The sequence below is a fragment of the Macrobrachium nipponense genome, chromosome 33 (genome assembly GCF_015104395.2).
Source record: "Macrobrachium nipponense isolate FS-2020 chromosome 33, ASM1510439v2, whole genome shotgun sequence".
Taxonomy (NCBI): domain Eukaryota; kingdom Metazoa; phylum Arthropoda; class Malacostraca; order Decapoda; family Palaemonidae; genus Macrobrachium; species Macrobrachium nipponense.
In genome coordinates this window covers 15980458-15995275 of record NC_087219.1, presented here as the reverse complement: position 1 = coordinate 15995275, position 14818 = coordinate 15980458, and the positions used below count along the sequence as shown (strand labels likewise).

The 14818-nt window shown below is 51.0% G+C and overlaps 1 protein-coding gene across 1 annotated transcript in view; it reads left to right on the top strand.

The window, feature by feature from the left end:
- Nucleotides 1-14818, top strand: part of LOC135202959 (uncharacterized) — a gene marked incomplete in the record, with an annotated part of 92850 nt that overhangs the window by 54572 nt on the left and 23460 nt on the right. Inside the window, 1 exon segment of the mRNA XM_064232472.1 lies at nucleotides 7426-7561. Coding sequence (XP_064088542.1) covers nucleotides 7426-7561 — 136 coding nt within the window.

Genomic DNA, 14818 nt, shown 5'->3' with positions numbered 1-14818 from the left:
CGTGCCATCAGAAGACCCGATACTGCCGAAACAGGTTAACCCGGAGTTAGCGAGGCTGACTCCAGGTGTGTCCCTGCAGCAGCTCCGTGTCCGGAGAACCTATGGTTCTCGCAGCAGGAGGCACTTGCCCTGGAATCTACCAGCTATGGCAGCATTCCAGCAGTTTCCTGGTTGGATTTGTGGTCCCTCACAATATCCAAGGTAGTAGCGGCCGGCTCCGGGAGTTCTGCTCTCGAAGACGACGCTTCTTTAGGAGACTGTGCCAGTCTGGAGGAAGAGCAATCTCTTACCTCGCCCATCAGACTGCTAACCTGTGGGCCAACTTGGTTCTTCGGCGTAGGGACGCAGTCCTTACCCGAGTGACCAAGGGGGCTGGGCGTGAGGCGGCACTCGGGCTAAGAAATGGACCTCTTAGGAGTTCCCAGCTCTCTTTCCTGGAGAGATGGTGGACGCTGCGGTGGAACGGCGGCGCACTGACGAGAGTGACCGCTTAGTTCACCCAGGCAGTCTCGAAGGTTTCTGGGCAACCTCGAGTAACTGCGGCCCAAACCAAAGAGCTTGGCTAGCGCTTCCACGGCGGCGAAGACGGTTGCACCGTCCAAACCCCGTGTGAAGACTCCAGTTGTTTCGACTTCTCGAGAGGAGGCCGCAACCAGCCCTCCTCCCCAGCCCTCCTTTCCCCGAGGAGGTGTTGGTAAGAATCGAAACGAGGAGGGAAACGCTAGGGACGGCGTTCCCCCTCACCTGCTGCCGGAAGTGGGGGGTGCCTGGCGAGCCATTGGGCGACTTGGCAGCGCTACGGCGCCGAGAACTGGATAGTAGACGTCCTTCGGGAGGGATATCTACTACCCTTCGAGTCTCGGCCCCCCCTCATCTCCAAACCGGTCCATCTACAGACCTATGTCCGGGGATCAGCAAAGGACAACGCTCTTCGACAGGAGATCAAGACCATGCTGGCGAAACGAGCTGTAGAAATCGTGGAGGACCAGTCACCAGGCTTCTACAGCCGCCTCTTCCTAGTGGAGAAGGCATCGGGGGCTGGCGCCCGGTGATAGACCTCTCTCCCTGAACCGCTTCGTTCGCACGACGCTGTTCACGATGGAGTCGGCACGCTCAGTGCTCGACTCGATCAGGGGGAACGATTTCATGCTTTCGGTGGACCTGAAGGACGCGTATTTTCAAATACCCATCCATCGTCCTCCAGAAAGTACCTCCGCTTCATCTTCGACGGGACGGTGTACCAATTCAGGGGCACTTTGTTTTTTTCGGTCTCTCAACCGCCCCACAGGTGTTCACGCGAGTGTTCACTCTGGTGTCGGCTTGGCCCATTCGAATGGGATAACGTCTTCTGAGGTATCTCGAACGATTGGGCTGGTCCTGGCAGCTCCGCTCGCAGTTGCTACAGGACAGAGATCGACTCCTCAAGTTTTGTCGCGATCTGGGGATCGTGATAAACTACGAGAAGTCCGATCTCGAACCCAAGCAGAAGATGAAGTACCTGGGTATGCTGATAGTACGCTAGCAGGGCAAGTCTTTCCCGCAGACTTGCGTATCAGCAAATTCAGGGAGGCAGCCCGCCTCCGGTTCCTGTCGCGCAGGAACAGTCAGCACAGCAATGGCAAGTCGTGATCGCCATCTGTCGTCACTCGAGAAGTTAGTCCCTCACGGGCGTCTTCACCTGCGGTCTCTCCAGTGGAGGCTAAGGAGAGTTGGTCTCAGGCCAAGGATCCTCCTTACTTTCCCGTGGCTATCACGGACAAGGTGAGGCAGGACCTAGCCTGGTGGCTCGACGACAAGAACCTCTTAAGAGGAGTGCCCATACGCACTCCCCCCCCGGACCCCCGGAGATGCTTCTGTTCTCAGACGCATCGACCGAGGATGGGGCGCACACCTGGAGGAGTTGCTGACTGCAGGTGTGTGGGACCATCACGAGAAGCACCTTCACATCAATGTCCTGGAACTCAAGGCGGCGTTCAACGCTCTCCAAGAGTTTCGGGACCGCTTGGTGGGACACTCAGTGGTGTTGATGTGCGACGAACACCACAGTAGTGGCATATGTCAACAAGCAGGGGGGCTAGTGTCTCTTCCGCTCCATCAGTTGACGGTGCAGGTGCACGAGTGGGCCACGGCTCACTCGATAGAGCTGTCAGCACGCTACATTCCAGGCAAGAGGAATGTAGTAGCGGACAAGCTCAGCCGTCGGGATCAGGTGATAGGGACCGAATGGTCTCTACACCAAGATGCGGCGGAAAGGCTCTTCAACCTGTGGGGGCGTACCGGTCGTAGACCTGTTCGCCACCCGGCACAACAGGAAGATCCAGGTGTTCTTCTCGGCCGTGCCGGACCCATGGGCAGCTGCAGAGGACGCTCTCCAACACCCCTGGGACAACCTCTTCGCTTACGCCTTTCCTCCCTTCTGTCTGATTCGGAAAGTGATCAGTCGAGCGCTGGTCACTCCCAATCTCAGAATGATCCTGGTGGCTCCCAAACGGCCTCAAGCCGTTTGGTATCCGGACCTGTTGGCTCTTCTTGCAGACGCACCGAGAGAGCTACCCAACTGCCCAAACACAACCTTCTAGCCCAGCCACACGTAGAACGGTAACCACCAACCACCGCGCAGTCCAGTCCCTTCAACTTCACGGCTGGCTGTTATCCACTATCTCTTGCGAACGAGAGGCTTTTCTCGTAGCGCAGCAACGAGATGGCTGGACACGTCAGACAGTCCTCTGCAGCTGTGTACCAGGGGAAGTGGGCCGTCTTCTTCTGTGTGGGTGTCGTTAGACAGGGTTTGTCTCCTCTCAGAAGCCACTCTTCAGCAGGTAGCGGATTTCCTCGTGTTTCTTCGCCGAGAGAAGCTCCTCTCAGTACCCCACAGTTAAGGGATATAGAGCCGCTCTGGCTCTCGTCCTAAAACTGAGGGGACTGGACATCACGAATTCGTTCGAGATATCCTTGCTAATGAGGAGCTTCGAAAGGTCTTGCCCACCCAGGGAACTCAGGCCCCTGCGTGGGACGTGACTCTCGTCCTTAGGAGTCTGACTCGAGCACCAGTTCGAGCCACTCCGAGAGTCGTCAGACAGGGATCTGACCCTCAAGACCCTCTTCTTGCTGGCCCTGGCATCGGCGAAGAGAATAGGGGAACTACATGGCCTTTCTTATGATGTTAAACATACCAGAGGCTGGGGATCTGTGACGCTCGATTTCGTCCCGAACTTCGTAGCTAAGACTCAGAATCCGTCGATCCTGACGACAGGTTCGAGTCCTTTCACGATCCCCTCCCTGCTGGACTTTACATGATAACGATGCGGATGAGATGCTGCTTTGTCCTGTGAGGGCGCTACGGCGCTATCTGAAGAGAACTCGACCATCTCAGGCCTGAGTGTCGACGCCTCTTCGTTAGCACTGGGGTCACCAAGAAAGAAGTCTCCAAGAACACGCTTTCTTTCTGGCTACGTGAGGTGATCAGGAGAGCGTACGAGCTGATGGTAGCGACGACATCCGTACGCTCCGTCCGAGAGCCCACGAAGTCAGAGGTATCGGTACCCTCCTTAGCGTTCCGTAAGAACTTCTCCGTGGCGCAGGTCCTGAAGGCAGGTGTCTGGTGGGCCAACCAGACCACCTTCACGTCCTTCTACCTTCGGGATATTGCCCACAAGTCCTTGGATACGTTTTTCCTTGGGACCTGTGGTGGCTGCTCAACACGTTGTGTAAGCTTACCCAGCACCCGAGCAGGCAGAACAGCATCGATTCCTGGTATGACTGGGAGAATGAATGCGTGAATGAGAGAGTGACTGGCTTCTCTTCACCATCTTTTTCTACCTCTACCTGTGGGCAGAGGGATACGGTCGTTACCTTGCTGGATAGGAGTCCGATGCAGGTAAGCTATTCACAGAGCTCCATCCTATCTCTTTAACTAGAGATAGGAGTAAATATCCACCACTTTCTCCAACAATGGGGAGAAAGTGGAGGCCCAACATGAGACAAACCCATTACTTTACATTTGCTCATGTAAGGAAAAAGTTCTTACAATGCTGGTTACGAAGAGATACGCTTGCCTCTCTCTTAGTACTCGGCCCAGAGGTCTGACCATTGATCCTGCGGTGCACACACCGATCAATCGGACAGAGGCTTGGATCCCTCCCTCGCTCTTACGACCAGGGAGGCATTCCAGGGATGGACGAACACCAGTCTGTTCATCAAAAGACTCAGATTCCACCCACCAAGAAGTGAGTCTTCCTATTGTTAAAGGACCGATGGTTTGTATTACGTATCGGAACAAATGACAATTTGTCGAAAATTGCATTTTTCCTAACTATACAAACCTGAGGTCCTTTAACATAAAGTCCCTCCTCATGCCACCCCTCATCTGCGTATTTTGCATGGCCAAAAGCAAAAGTGATTTGTTTACCTCCCAGTCGCGCGGCGCGCGACGATCGGACAAGCAGTTAACTACCGTTCTCCCCTTGTTCGAAGCTTACGACCGTTCCAGCTGCCGCTAGCTACTTCCTATTGTTAAAGGACCTCAGGTTTGTATAGTTAGGAAAAATGCAATTTTCGACAAATTGTCATATTTTGCCTTATTTTACACAGATAATGTAAAAGTCAGTGTAAAAAACCTTAATATATCTAATAATATAATTTAAAATGGTAAACTAACACTATAAAAACGTTTGTAAAGTGAACACTTACTATGATGGCGAGACTTCTGGCTTGACGGACAAGAGAAGAGGAGGGTGGTGGGTGGGGAGGAGTTTATGTGCGGAAGGAGAACCCTCCCCAATCCACCAGGTTCGGAGATCTCGTTCCGGAGATTCAACTCTTCTAGGTTTTTTTGGTGAACGTTTAATCACAAACTTATCCAATGTCTGTTGCCTTTCCTTCCTTGCATAACTTTTCTGAAATGGCTCATTAAATTTTCATTGAGCATATTCACGATCCTGTTCGTAACAATTTTGTCCGGATGATACAATTCAAGGAAGCACTGGACATCATTCCACTTTTCCAATGCGGCTTTTATCACATCACTGCTGACATCTGTAACTTCCTCCCCAGCCTCCTCTTCGTCAGTTGATTGCTCCCGAGCAAGTTGCTCCTGCTGCTCTTTGTGGAGTTGAACAAGTTCGTCCGCAGTCAAATCTTCTGAATGTTCAGCGACCAATTCTTCACATCTTCGTCGTTGACTTGTAGACCCATACTGTTGCCCATGGACACAATTTCTTGCACAATCTCTGCATCGAAGCCCTCAAAGTCACCCGGACAGTTTTACGCACTGGGGCCAAAGTTTCCGAGCCACGCAGAAATTTAATGTGACGGTTCACGTAACTTCAGTCCATGCGTTATCAATGAGGGTTATGCAGTGAAAAACATTAAAAGTGCTTCTTCCAAAATTCTTTTAAGGTTAATTTTTGTCTCTTCAGTTACACGGAAGCATCTGGAGAAGAGCGCCTTCGTATATAATTTCTTAAAATTGCTAATGACTTGTTGGTCCATGGGCTGGAGAACAGAGGTCGTGTTGGGTGGAAGGAACTTGAACTGAATGAAGTCATGTCACTGCAGTCAGCAAGTACGAAGGGTGTGCCGGGGCATTATCCATGATCAGAAGGCACCGCAGGGGTAGCTTGTTCTCTGTTAGGTACTTACTCACGGTCGGCGCAAACACTTCATCAATCCACTCCATAAACAAGTTCCTGTCACCCATGCTTTTGTATTGGCCCTCCACATTACAGGCAGTCTGGCCTTATTTACGTTGTGCTGCTTAAAGGCACGCGGGTTATTTGAATGGTAGACAAGTAGCGGCTTTAGTTTCAAGTCGCCACTTGCGTTTGAGCATAACAAAAGCGTAAGCCTATCCTTCATTGGCTTGTGGCCTGGGAGCGCCTTCTCTTCTTGGGTGATAATGTCCTGTTGGGCATCTTCTTCCAGAAGAGGCCCGTTTTCATCACAATTGAAAATCTGTTGAGGGCGACGTATCCTTCGGCCTCCACGAACTCGCAAACTCAGTCACGAATGCCTCAGCGCAGCCTTGTCTGCGCTAGCAGCCTCACCATGCCTAACCTTACAGAGTGAATTCCAGTTCTTTTCTTGAAGTTATCAAACACACCCTTTACTAGCCTTAAAATCATCTGGCGTGGCACTAGTAGAAGGAGTTTCCTTCAGCAAACTCTGATACACTTGCCGAGCTTTCTCGCAGATGATCGGCTCGTTTACACTATCACCTGCCATCTGTTTCTCATGTACCCACTTCAAAATTATTTTTTCTGCCTCTTCGAGGGTTTGCGATCTCATCTTGGTTAGTACTGTCACTCCCTTCGCAACATTTGCTTCTTTAAATGGCATCCTTGTTTTTTTTTCAAAATTGTCGAAATTGTCGACTTGGCCATCTTGTACTCACTTGCGATATCGGTCACGCGAACACCACGTTCAAACTTTTCTATAATTTCTTTCTTTATTTCAATGGTTATCTTCCTCTGCACCCTCTTCTCACCATCACTCTTCACTTTCTTACTTTCACCACCACTCTTCACTTTCTTAGGGCCCATTATGAAGAAAATCACAAGTTTTAGCGCCAAAAAATGCTAAGCGAATTGACGAACGTCTTGTACACAATGAGATGAGACAAAGAGCGATGCGTGGGTGACGCCGTGCGTGGGCGGCTGGAGGATGGCTTGTTCCCATGGCAACTCAAACGCTCTCACGTGTGCTGGGCGATTTCGCGCATTTTTCAAATGTTTGTGTCTAAAAATTAGTTTGTGAAACAAAGTGAATTGTTATTTTCCAGAAATTTCCAGCATTTTTCAAATGTTCATGTCTCAAAATTAGTTCATGACCCAAACAGAATTTTTATTTTCCGCATTTTTTTTTGTTCGTATCTCAACGTTAGTTCGTAGGTCAAGGGTGAAATTTTACCTATAATTTTGGTCGGGGATCGAGTTGTACGTGGGTCAATGCGTTCGTGAGTCAAGGGTCTACTGTATATACATTATGTTTAGGATGGTCAGTGTACGAATGGAATTAAGTCTTGCTTAGAACTTCGGTGATAGCTTAGCTTTGGAACCCCAAGAGTATCGCAACTGCAAAATTCTTGGCATTTGTTAGGATTGTATCATCTGCTTATGGTGTGAAGTGGAGGGACATTTTTTTTTTTAAATGTAAAGAGACAGTGAAGATCCATCTCACATGAATAATTCATGCATCAGTAATCATCAATCTCCTGTTTCATTTTTAAATGTCAAGATTTCTCCTGTTTAGTAAACTTCACTGACAGACTTACTCTTAGTTTGTTTGCTGTAATTATGCAGAAAAGATACTTCTGAGTAACTCTGTCTTACTGAAGTACATAACCCTTTTAATCCCAAATTTTTTTTTAGAGGCCAAGTTGTATATTTTTGGGACAATTATTTGAAAGGACATTATTGTTATCAACAGATTGCAGTACACATTGGTCTCCTCCGCATGGGGTATTCACAGGGTAATGCGTTTCCGTTCCTTGAAGAGATGCGGAAAGTCAAAGAAACTGAAGAAGCAGTGTGCTATAGTCCTGATGTTTCAAAGTTTACCGGAGGTAAGAGTTAAATTTGTTATTGGATAGAGGTATTGTAAAAGAATTTTTTAATGTCTTTATTTTGTTGGAGGAGTTTTGTTCTTGGACAGTTGATCATTATGTAAAATACTAGTGCATATAGTATTTGTGTATAGTATTTATGTAAATATTCATTTGTTCCGATACGTAATACAAACCATCGGTCCTTTACAATAGGAAGTAGCTAGCGGCAGCTGGAACGGTCGTAAGCTTCGAACAAGGGGAGAAAGGTAGTTAACTGCTTGTCCGACAGTCGCGCGCCGCGCGACTGGGAGGTAAACAAATCACTTTTGCTTTCGGGTTTCGGTCCGCGGGTGTGAAGGCGTGTTCGTCATTGCTCTCTGCCCACTTCATCGTCGTATGCTTTGTTTATATTGTGTTTTCTACTAATGGTTTGTTTGACTTGAAAATGAAACTGTAAGTACACTGTTTTCATTTTCATTACTTAATTATGAACCAACATTGGAGCTATCGCCGTAGATGCGGCGATTTCCTCTCTTTTCATGAATTGAACACTTTAATTAAGTCTCGGTGCCGAGGGCGGGCCCGCTCGCGCCGAGTCATGTATTTTGGCGAAGTGTGTAATTGAAAAATGTAAGTACTTTTTTTCATATATTTTTGCCGCCCTGTGCGTTCGTTACCGAGAGCGTGATTGTGCTCGGCACGAGCCTTTTATTTGGTATGATAAAATGCAATGAAGTGGATTTGCAATTGCAGTATTCTTTTCATTTTCATTTATTTATTTGCATAAAATTTAATTTGGATCAATTTTTCGCTCTTACCCGGGAATTGATCCTTACGATTATTTCTGTGAAAGTGAAATGCAAGTGCAGTATTCTGTTTCATTTTCATATATATTTTATGATAGCATCATATTATTTGGATCAAGTTTCCGCTCTTACCCGGAATTGATCTTTTCCCCTTTAAGTTCTATGAAGTGAATCGCAAGGGCAGTATTCTGTTTCATTTTCATATTACTTTTCACTGCTGTGCGGGGTAGGGGAAGCGAAGGTCTGCCAGGAAGTCGTCGGAAAGCTCTCCCGCGACTCCCTTGGTATCCGATTCTTCGTCTTCCTTCCTGCCCCCCGCTCAGCTTCCTCGTTGTATTTTGTATTTGGGGTCTTCCTTGCGTTCGGGGTGGGGCATGTCTTTCCCCCGTGCGTGAGGGAACCCCTCTTACTAATCTATCTATGCTACCGCAGGTGCTACATCCGTGGGAGACGACCTTGGACAGGTATGGACCACCGCGGCGGCAGGGCGTGCCTAGCATCCACGGGCGCTGCAGCGTCTAGTGAGGTCTGGGGCTGTCTCCACTACTCCCACGGCCGCTTATGCTGCTCCCCCCCCCCCGCCTGGTCTACACTCCCCATGCTGTGTCGGTGACGCCGTCTGCCGCTACTAGGGCCGCCGCCGTACCGAGGGGGGGTTGCCCGCCGCCGCCTGTTTTTCTTCGTGTTGCCTGCCCCAGGACTTTTCCGCTATTCCAGCAGCTCGCCCCTGGACCGGCCGCCAGTACCCAGGTTCCCGCTGGCTGCCGATGATTCTACGAGGCGATCGCTGGGCCTGCTGGGCCTGCCGTACCTGCCGCTGATGTTGATTTCCGCCCACGTTGTGTCTTCCCCAAGTCCCAGGTCCTTCCGGACAGGTGCAGTTCGGGCCGTGTTGCTTCGGCAATAGCCCCGGCTCCGGCCTGGATGGAGGACCTGACGACTGTCCTGCGTGAGCTGACGAGGAAGAAGAAGTTCCCCTTGCTGCCTTCCTAAGAAGTCCTTTCCCCCCTAAGTCTCCTTCGGGAACTTCTAAGGGCCCGTCCCACTCCGGTGGGACGGGGGGTCCTTCTGCTGGTCCTCCTGCTCCTTCGGAGCGGGGCCCGTCTCCCCTTCCGTAAGGAAGAGATAGACGGGGACCAGAGGAGTATCGGTTAGCTCTGGTACTGTTCCTCGCCTGGTGCTAGCGGCGATGCCGCTACGCCAGGTTCCGGCTCGGTCTCTCGTTCGCGAGAGATCCCGAGTGTACGTTCTCCCTCGGGAGACCGTGCAGCCAAGTTTCGGCGCCAGAGTTCGCTCGGCGCCAAGACGCGGCACGGAGCAGAAGGCTGGTGAGAGCCGCTCAGGTGACTCTTGCCAGGCCAGCGGCCACTCTTGCAGCGACCAGCTGGTAACCCGGGTTTTTCCCCCCTAAGAAGGATCCTTCGGGACCTTCTAAGGGCCCGTCTCGCTCCGGCGATTCGGGGAGCTCTTCTGCTGGTCCTCCTGCTCCCTCGGGAACAGGGCCCGTCTCTTCTTCTACCAAGGAGAAGAAGACGGGGACCAGAGGAGTACCAGCTTCGCTGGCCACTTCCTCGCCTCGTTCTAGCGGTTCTGCCGCTAAACCAGGATCCGCCTCGGCCTCTTGTTCGCGAGAAGTACCGAGTGGACGGTCTCCCGCCGGAGACCGTCCAGCCAGAGTCTTGACGCCCGAGCTCGCTCGCCGTCAAGACCGAAGCGCGGAGCAGAAGACTGGCGAGAGGCGTGCAGACGACTCTCGCCAGGCCAGCGGACGCTCTCGCAGCGACCAGCCGGCTGCTCGGGCTGACGTGACGGTCTCCGACCGGCCACGCGCTGAGGCGAGGAAGGGGTCCCCGCGGCCGTCGGTGCCAGCCGAGCAGCTGGTACCAGCCGAGCGGCTGGTGCCAGCCGAGCGGCTGGTACCGGCGGCTCGACGCGCCGAGAGGACGCTCATCCGGTCTCACCGCGACAGCGAGCCTAGCAGGTCACCTGACCGCCGCTCCACAGGACCGGCGGATAGGGGACCAGCAGCAGCTCCTCTGCACTCGAGATCAGGGCCGCTGTTCTCGGTCCACGCCGTTTCCCTGGGAACGGCTCGACTAGACCTGCAAAGTGGCGATCGCCTGCAGCCCTCCAAGCCCGCTGGTTCTGCCAGCGAGCGAAAGAGGAGCGTCATGTCTTCCTCTCCCGTGCCTGCAACTTCCTCGGTTTGCACCAGGAAGAGCGAGGCACAGCGGGTGATCGTGAGGGGCATACCCCGCACGATCCCGTCACGACGCCGTAAGTACCAGGTACGATCTTCGGACCGACCAGGACGTACGCGCAAGTGGCAGGAGGAATCCGAGAGGGGTCTATCGCAGTTCCTCCTCCTTAAGGGGGAGGTTTCTTGGAATGCTCTTGTTCGAGGGCTTGACGGTCCTACTCTGCAAGATGCTATGACTTCCGAGATCCAGAGGAACTTTGTCGAGGTTATGGCGCTGATTCGTCAGCGCAACGACCTCGGGGAAGGATTGCCGCTCCCACCAGCAGAGCCCACGTCTCTGCTCGAGTCGTTTTGGGGCCCGAGAGGGAACCCAAACCGACGGTGGGTCTGCCGCGATCGGAGCTTGCCGATTCTGTCTTGAACCAGAGTCTCTCGTCTCCGGACAAGAAGGCTCTCTCTTTCTGCCGGTCGATCAAGCTACTTCCACCTCCTCTAACTGCGACAGCGGCTTTCTACGTGTCTTCGGACACCGTATTTAAATACTTCCTTCGGTCCCTCCTGAGAGGTTTCGACCTCGACGAGGACTGGAATGAGTCGGAGGACGGTATCGGCTCTCTCCTGTCAGGTGTCGATCAGCCCCACCCAGACGACGTTCACAGTGGCGGCAGACCCTTACCTACAGTGAGAGTTCGTAACCCTCCTCGGGGAAACGTTTTCTCCTGACGATACGTTTTCCCAGACTCTGAGAGGCCATCGCCGCAAGGCGATGGCTGCTCCTACTCTTCTCCAACTACTAGTTTTCACTGAAGGCGAGCGAGTATCCAATTCCTCCCCCATTCCCTCTCTCCTTACGACTACGAGGGAAAGGGAGGGATCCTACAGAGATTTCTCTGTAGGATCCCACGGTTGGGGACTGCGCTACCGGGGGGACCTTCGGGTCCTACCTGACCGTAAGCCCCGGTCGTTGAGGAGGGATCCTACCCCATTCCTCGATTTCTACGGGAATCGAGAGGACCACCAGCCGATATCGTTTTGACGAATTCGGTGGGGGTTTCGCAGACTGCTTAGAATTCTACGGAATTTCTAGCGCATTCAGAGTGTTCGAGTTTTTTACGATCTCCAAACACTTAGGCGAGACCACGGTCCAAAGTGAGCGAGACGAGAATCCCCGATATGTTACACGATAATCGGGACCTCGCGTATGCTCGAGTTCCTGGAATTTCTAGCATTGGGAAGAAGACTGCTGCTGAAAGAAGACTATCTCACAGTAGGCGACCAACCTGGAATAGAGAAGAACGGACGGGAATATCCAGTTTGGCTTGAACTATCGTCTTAATATTCTGTTCACCATTGAAGCTTTCCTTCGAGGAAGACTTCTCCTTCACTCTCTTTGATAGAGATCGAAGGTGGTCGATCTCCAATCCTTATTTTGTTTTCTTGAAGGAAAGAATTTAGGATGGAGATCGTTGTTCAGAATCCTACAAATATACTACGTATATTAACCTCGCGACATGATTCTGCTAAGCAGTTGAATTGTCCGAGGGGTAGGCGCATATCCTAGTTAATCTACGGATTGCGACTTAGACGAGAAGTATTCTAATTGAACTGCAACTCGGGGTTGCCTGCAACATCCCAGGAGTTTTCAGTTTCAATTTTTATATACTTATGGTTTTGTCACGACAACACCATTTCAAACTTTTTATATTTACCGAAATTCGTTTCGCCTAAATATAATTGCTCGAGCATATCTTTTATGCTCGGTGGTTCTAGCCGAACGCATTCCTTTGTGGAATAATGGATTACCTGGCAACTCAGGATGACGAGTCGGCGAGAGGCCAGGCTCGGCTACTGCGTATTGAACTGCCTGATAGCAGCTCAGTATCAGCTGGGCCTCTGAGATGCACGGTCAGTTATGTCTCTCTCTCCCCTGCTTTGATTGACTACCGAACCGTATCTCTGCCCACATCATGGACTTATAGTCTCTGATTAACGGGGATTCTCGCAATAATGAAGGACCATCTACTGCTGTGACGCTAGATTCCATCGCCTTCGACATTGCGAGAATTTTCAACAGAGATATCTCTTGGACTCTTTCATCTTTCTGTTTACCGCACGGTAACAGAAGTCTGTACAAGTCTCCCGCTGCATCGCACTGCGATAATGCGAATGATTTTGCAGACATCTGAGTTTGTCTTCAAAATATCTCGTATTCGTAGGTGTACAATTGTTTCGTTGTTCAACCCGAATTAACAGATGTGTCATAAGACATCGCCTACTCTCCGACCTGACAGCTCTACTTCCAAATGTTCAGCCCATGAGAGCAGTTCTTCAGGCGGCTTTTTCCCCTGTGTTTTCATTACTGAAGAACGCCCCGCTTTCATTGCAACTACGACTTCTCACCGGACAGCAATGAAATAGCGGTTAGCATTTTCAGTCATTTGTAAGCACAGGTTATGATCTTGAGAATCCTTCTCTCGATTCGTCTGTGAAGACGTAGGTTGCATTCAATATCTACCTTCGTCTTCAACCGGTACAACTAGTGTTGTTTCTCCTTAGCTGAGATTCAAACAACTATGAGATGTTTTGCCTTCAGGGACCTCGGTCTCTAGAAGGCAATTGACTTTCGCCTGTTGGGCACATGCCTTAAGAGAATCATCACCTCGCTGTCCGGGATTGGTGACAAGCAAATACATTATTTGTTTGGTCTCTCGGCATAACCCTTTAAAGGCGAAGGTCACGTGACTTACTCGGATGCTTGGACAACTTGCCTCCTACCGAACGCAGTCAGTCGGAGCTGTCAGAGCGCCCGAGTCAGTTACGAACTACGCTGTTAACTTAGTTCGGTTGTTACAGAGCAATCATTACTTCGTTTTAATAGCTTGTCACAGTACCCATACCATCGCCCACACCACCTTGGAGTGTCGGTGTCCTATCCACTACCGAGAACTTCGCTGCATGGGGATAGGAGGATGCGAGAGACTTCGTGGCAAATGGACAGACCAGTATGGGTACTGGACATCACCGAAGTAGAGAGAGGGATAGGTCATGCGACTATTCCCTTCTTTTCCTCTGAGGAACTGCATGACTTCTCCTGCGAAGTCAAGCATCCAGGGGATGGGGATCCGTGACGCTCGATTTCGTACCGAACTTCGTAGCGAAGACTCAGAACCCTTCGGTCCCTGACGATTGGTTCGAGTCGTTCACAGTCCCCTCCCTAATGGACTTCACCGCCTTCGATGCGAAGGAGATGCTGCCTTGTCCGCAAGAACTTCTCCGTGGCGCAGGTACTGAAGGCAGGGGCTGGTCCAACCAGACCACATGCCCCTCCTTCTACCTTCGGGTTATTGCCCACAGGTTCCTTGGTATCTTTTTCCCTGGGACCCCGTGGTGGCTGCTCAACACGTTGTGTAGCGAACCCAGACCCTCGCAGGCTGAACAGCATCGAGTCCTGGTGTGACCGTAAGAATGGATGAGTGAATGAGTGTGACTGGCTCCTCTTCCCATCTTTTTCTTCCCCTCTACCTGTGGTTAGAGGGACACGGTCGTCACCCTGCTGGATAAGGACAAGATGCAGGTGAACTACTCAACAGAGCCCCATCCTATCCCTTTCACTAGGGATAGGAGCGTATATCCACCACTTCCTCCAACAAGGGGGAGGAAGTGGATGCCAGCTTGAGACAAACCCATACTTTATGTTGCCTCTTGCAAACAGGAACAAGTTCTTGCTTGCTGGTACGAAGAGATACGCTTTGCCTCTCTCTTAGTACTCGGCCCAGAGGTCTGACCATTGATCCTGCGGTGCACACCCCGATCAATCGGACAGAGGCTTGGATCCCTCCCTCGCTCTTACGACCAGGGAGGCATTCCAGGGATGGACGAACACCAGTCTGTTCATCAAAAGACTCAGATTCCTCCCACCAAGAAGTGAGTCTTCCTATTGTTAAAGGACCGATGGTTTGTATTACGTATCGGAACAAATGACAATTTGTCGAAAATGCATTTTCCTAACTATACAAACCTGAGGTCCTTTACATATAGTCCCTCCTCATGCCACCACCCCTCACTCTGCGTATTTTGCATGGGCCAAAAGCAAAAGTGATTTGTTTACCTCCCAGTCGCGCGGCGCGCGACTGTCGGACAAGCAGTTAACTACTGTTCTCCCCCTTGTTCGAAGCTTACGACTGTTCCAGCTGCCGCTAGCTACTTCCTATTGTTAAAGGACCTCAGGTTTGTATAGTTAGGAAAATGCAATTTTTGACAAATTGTCAT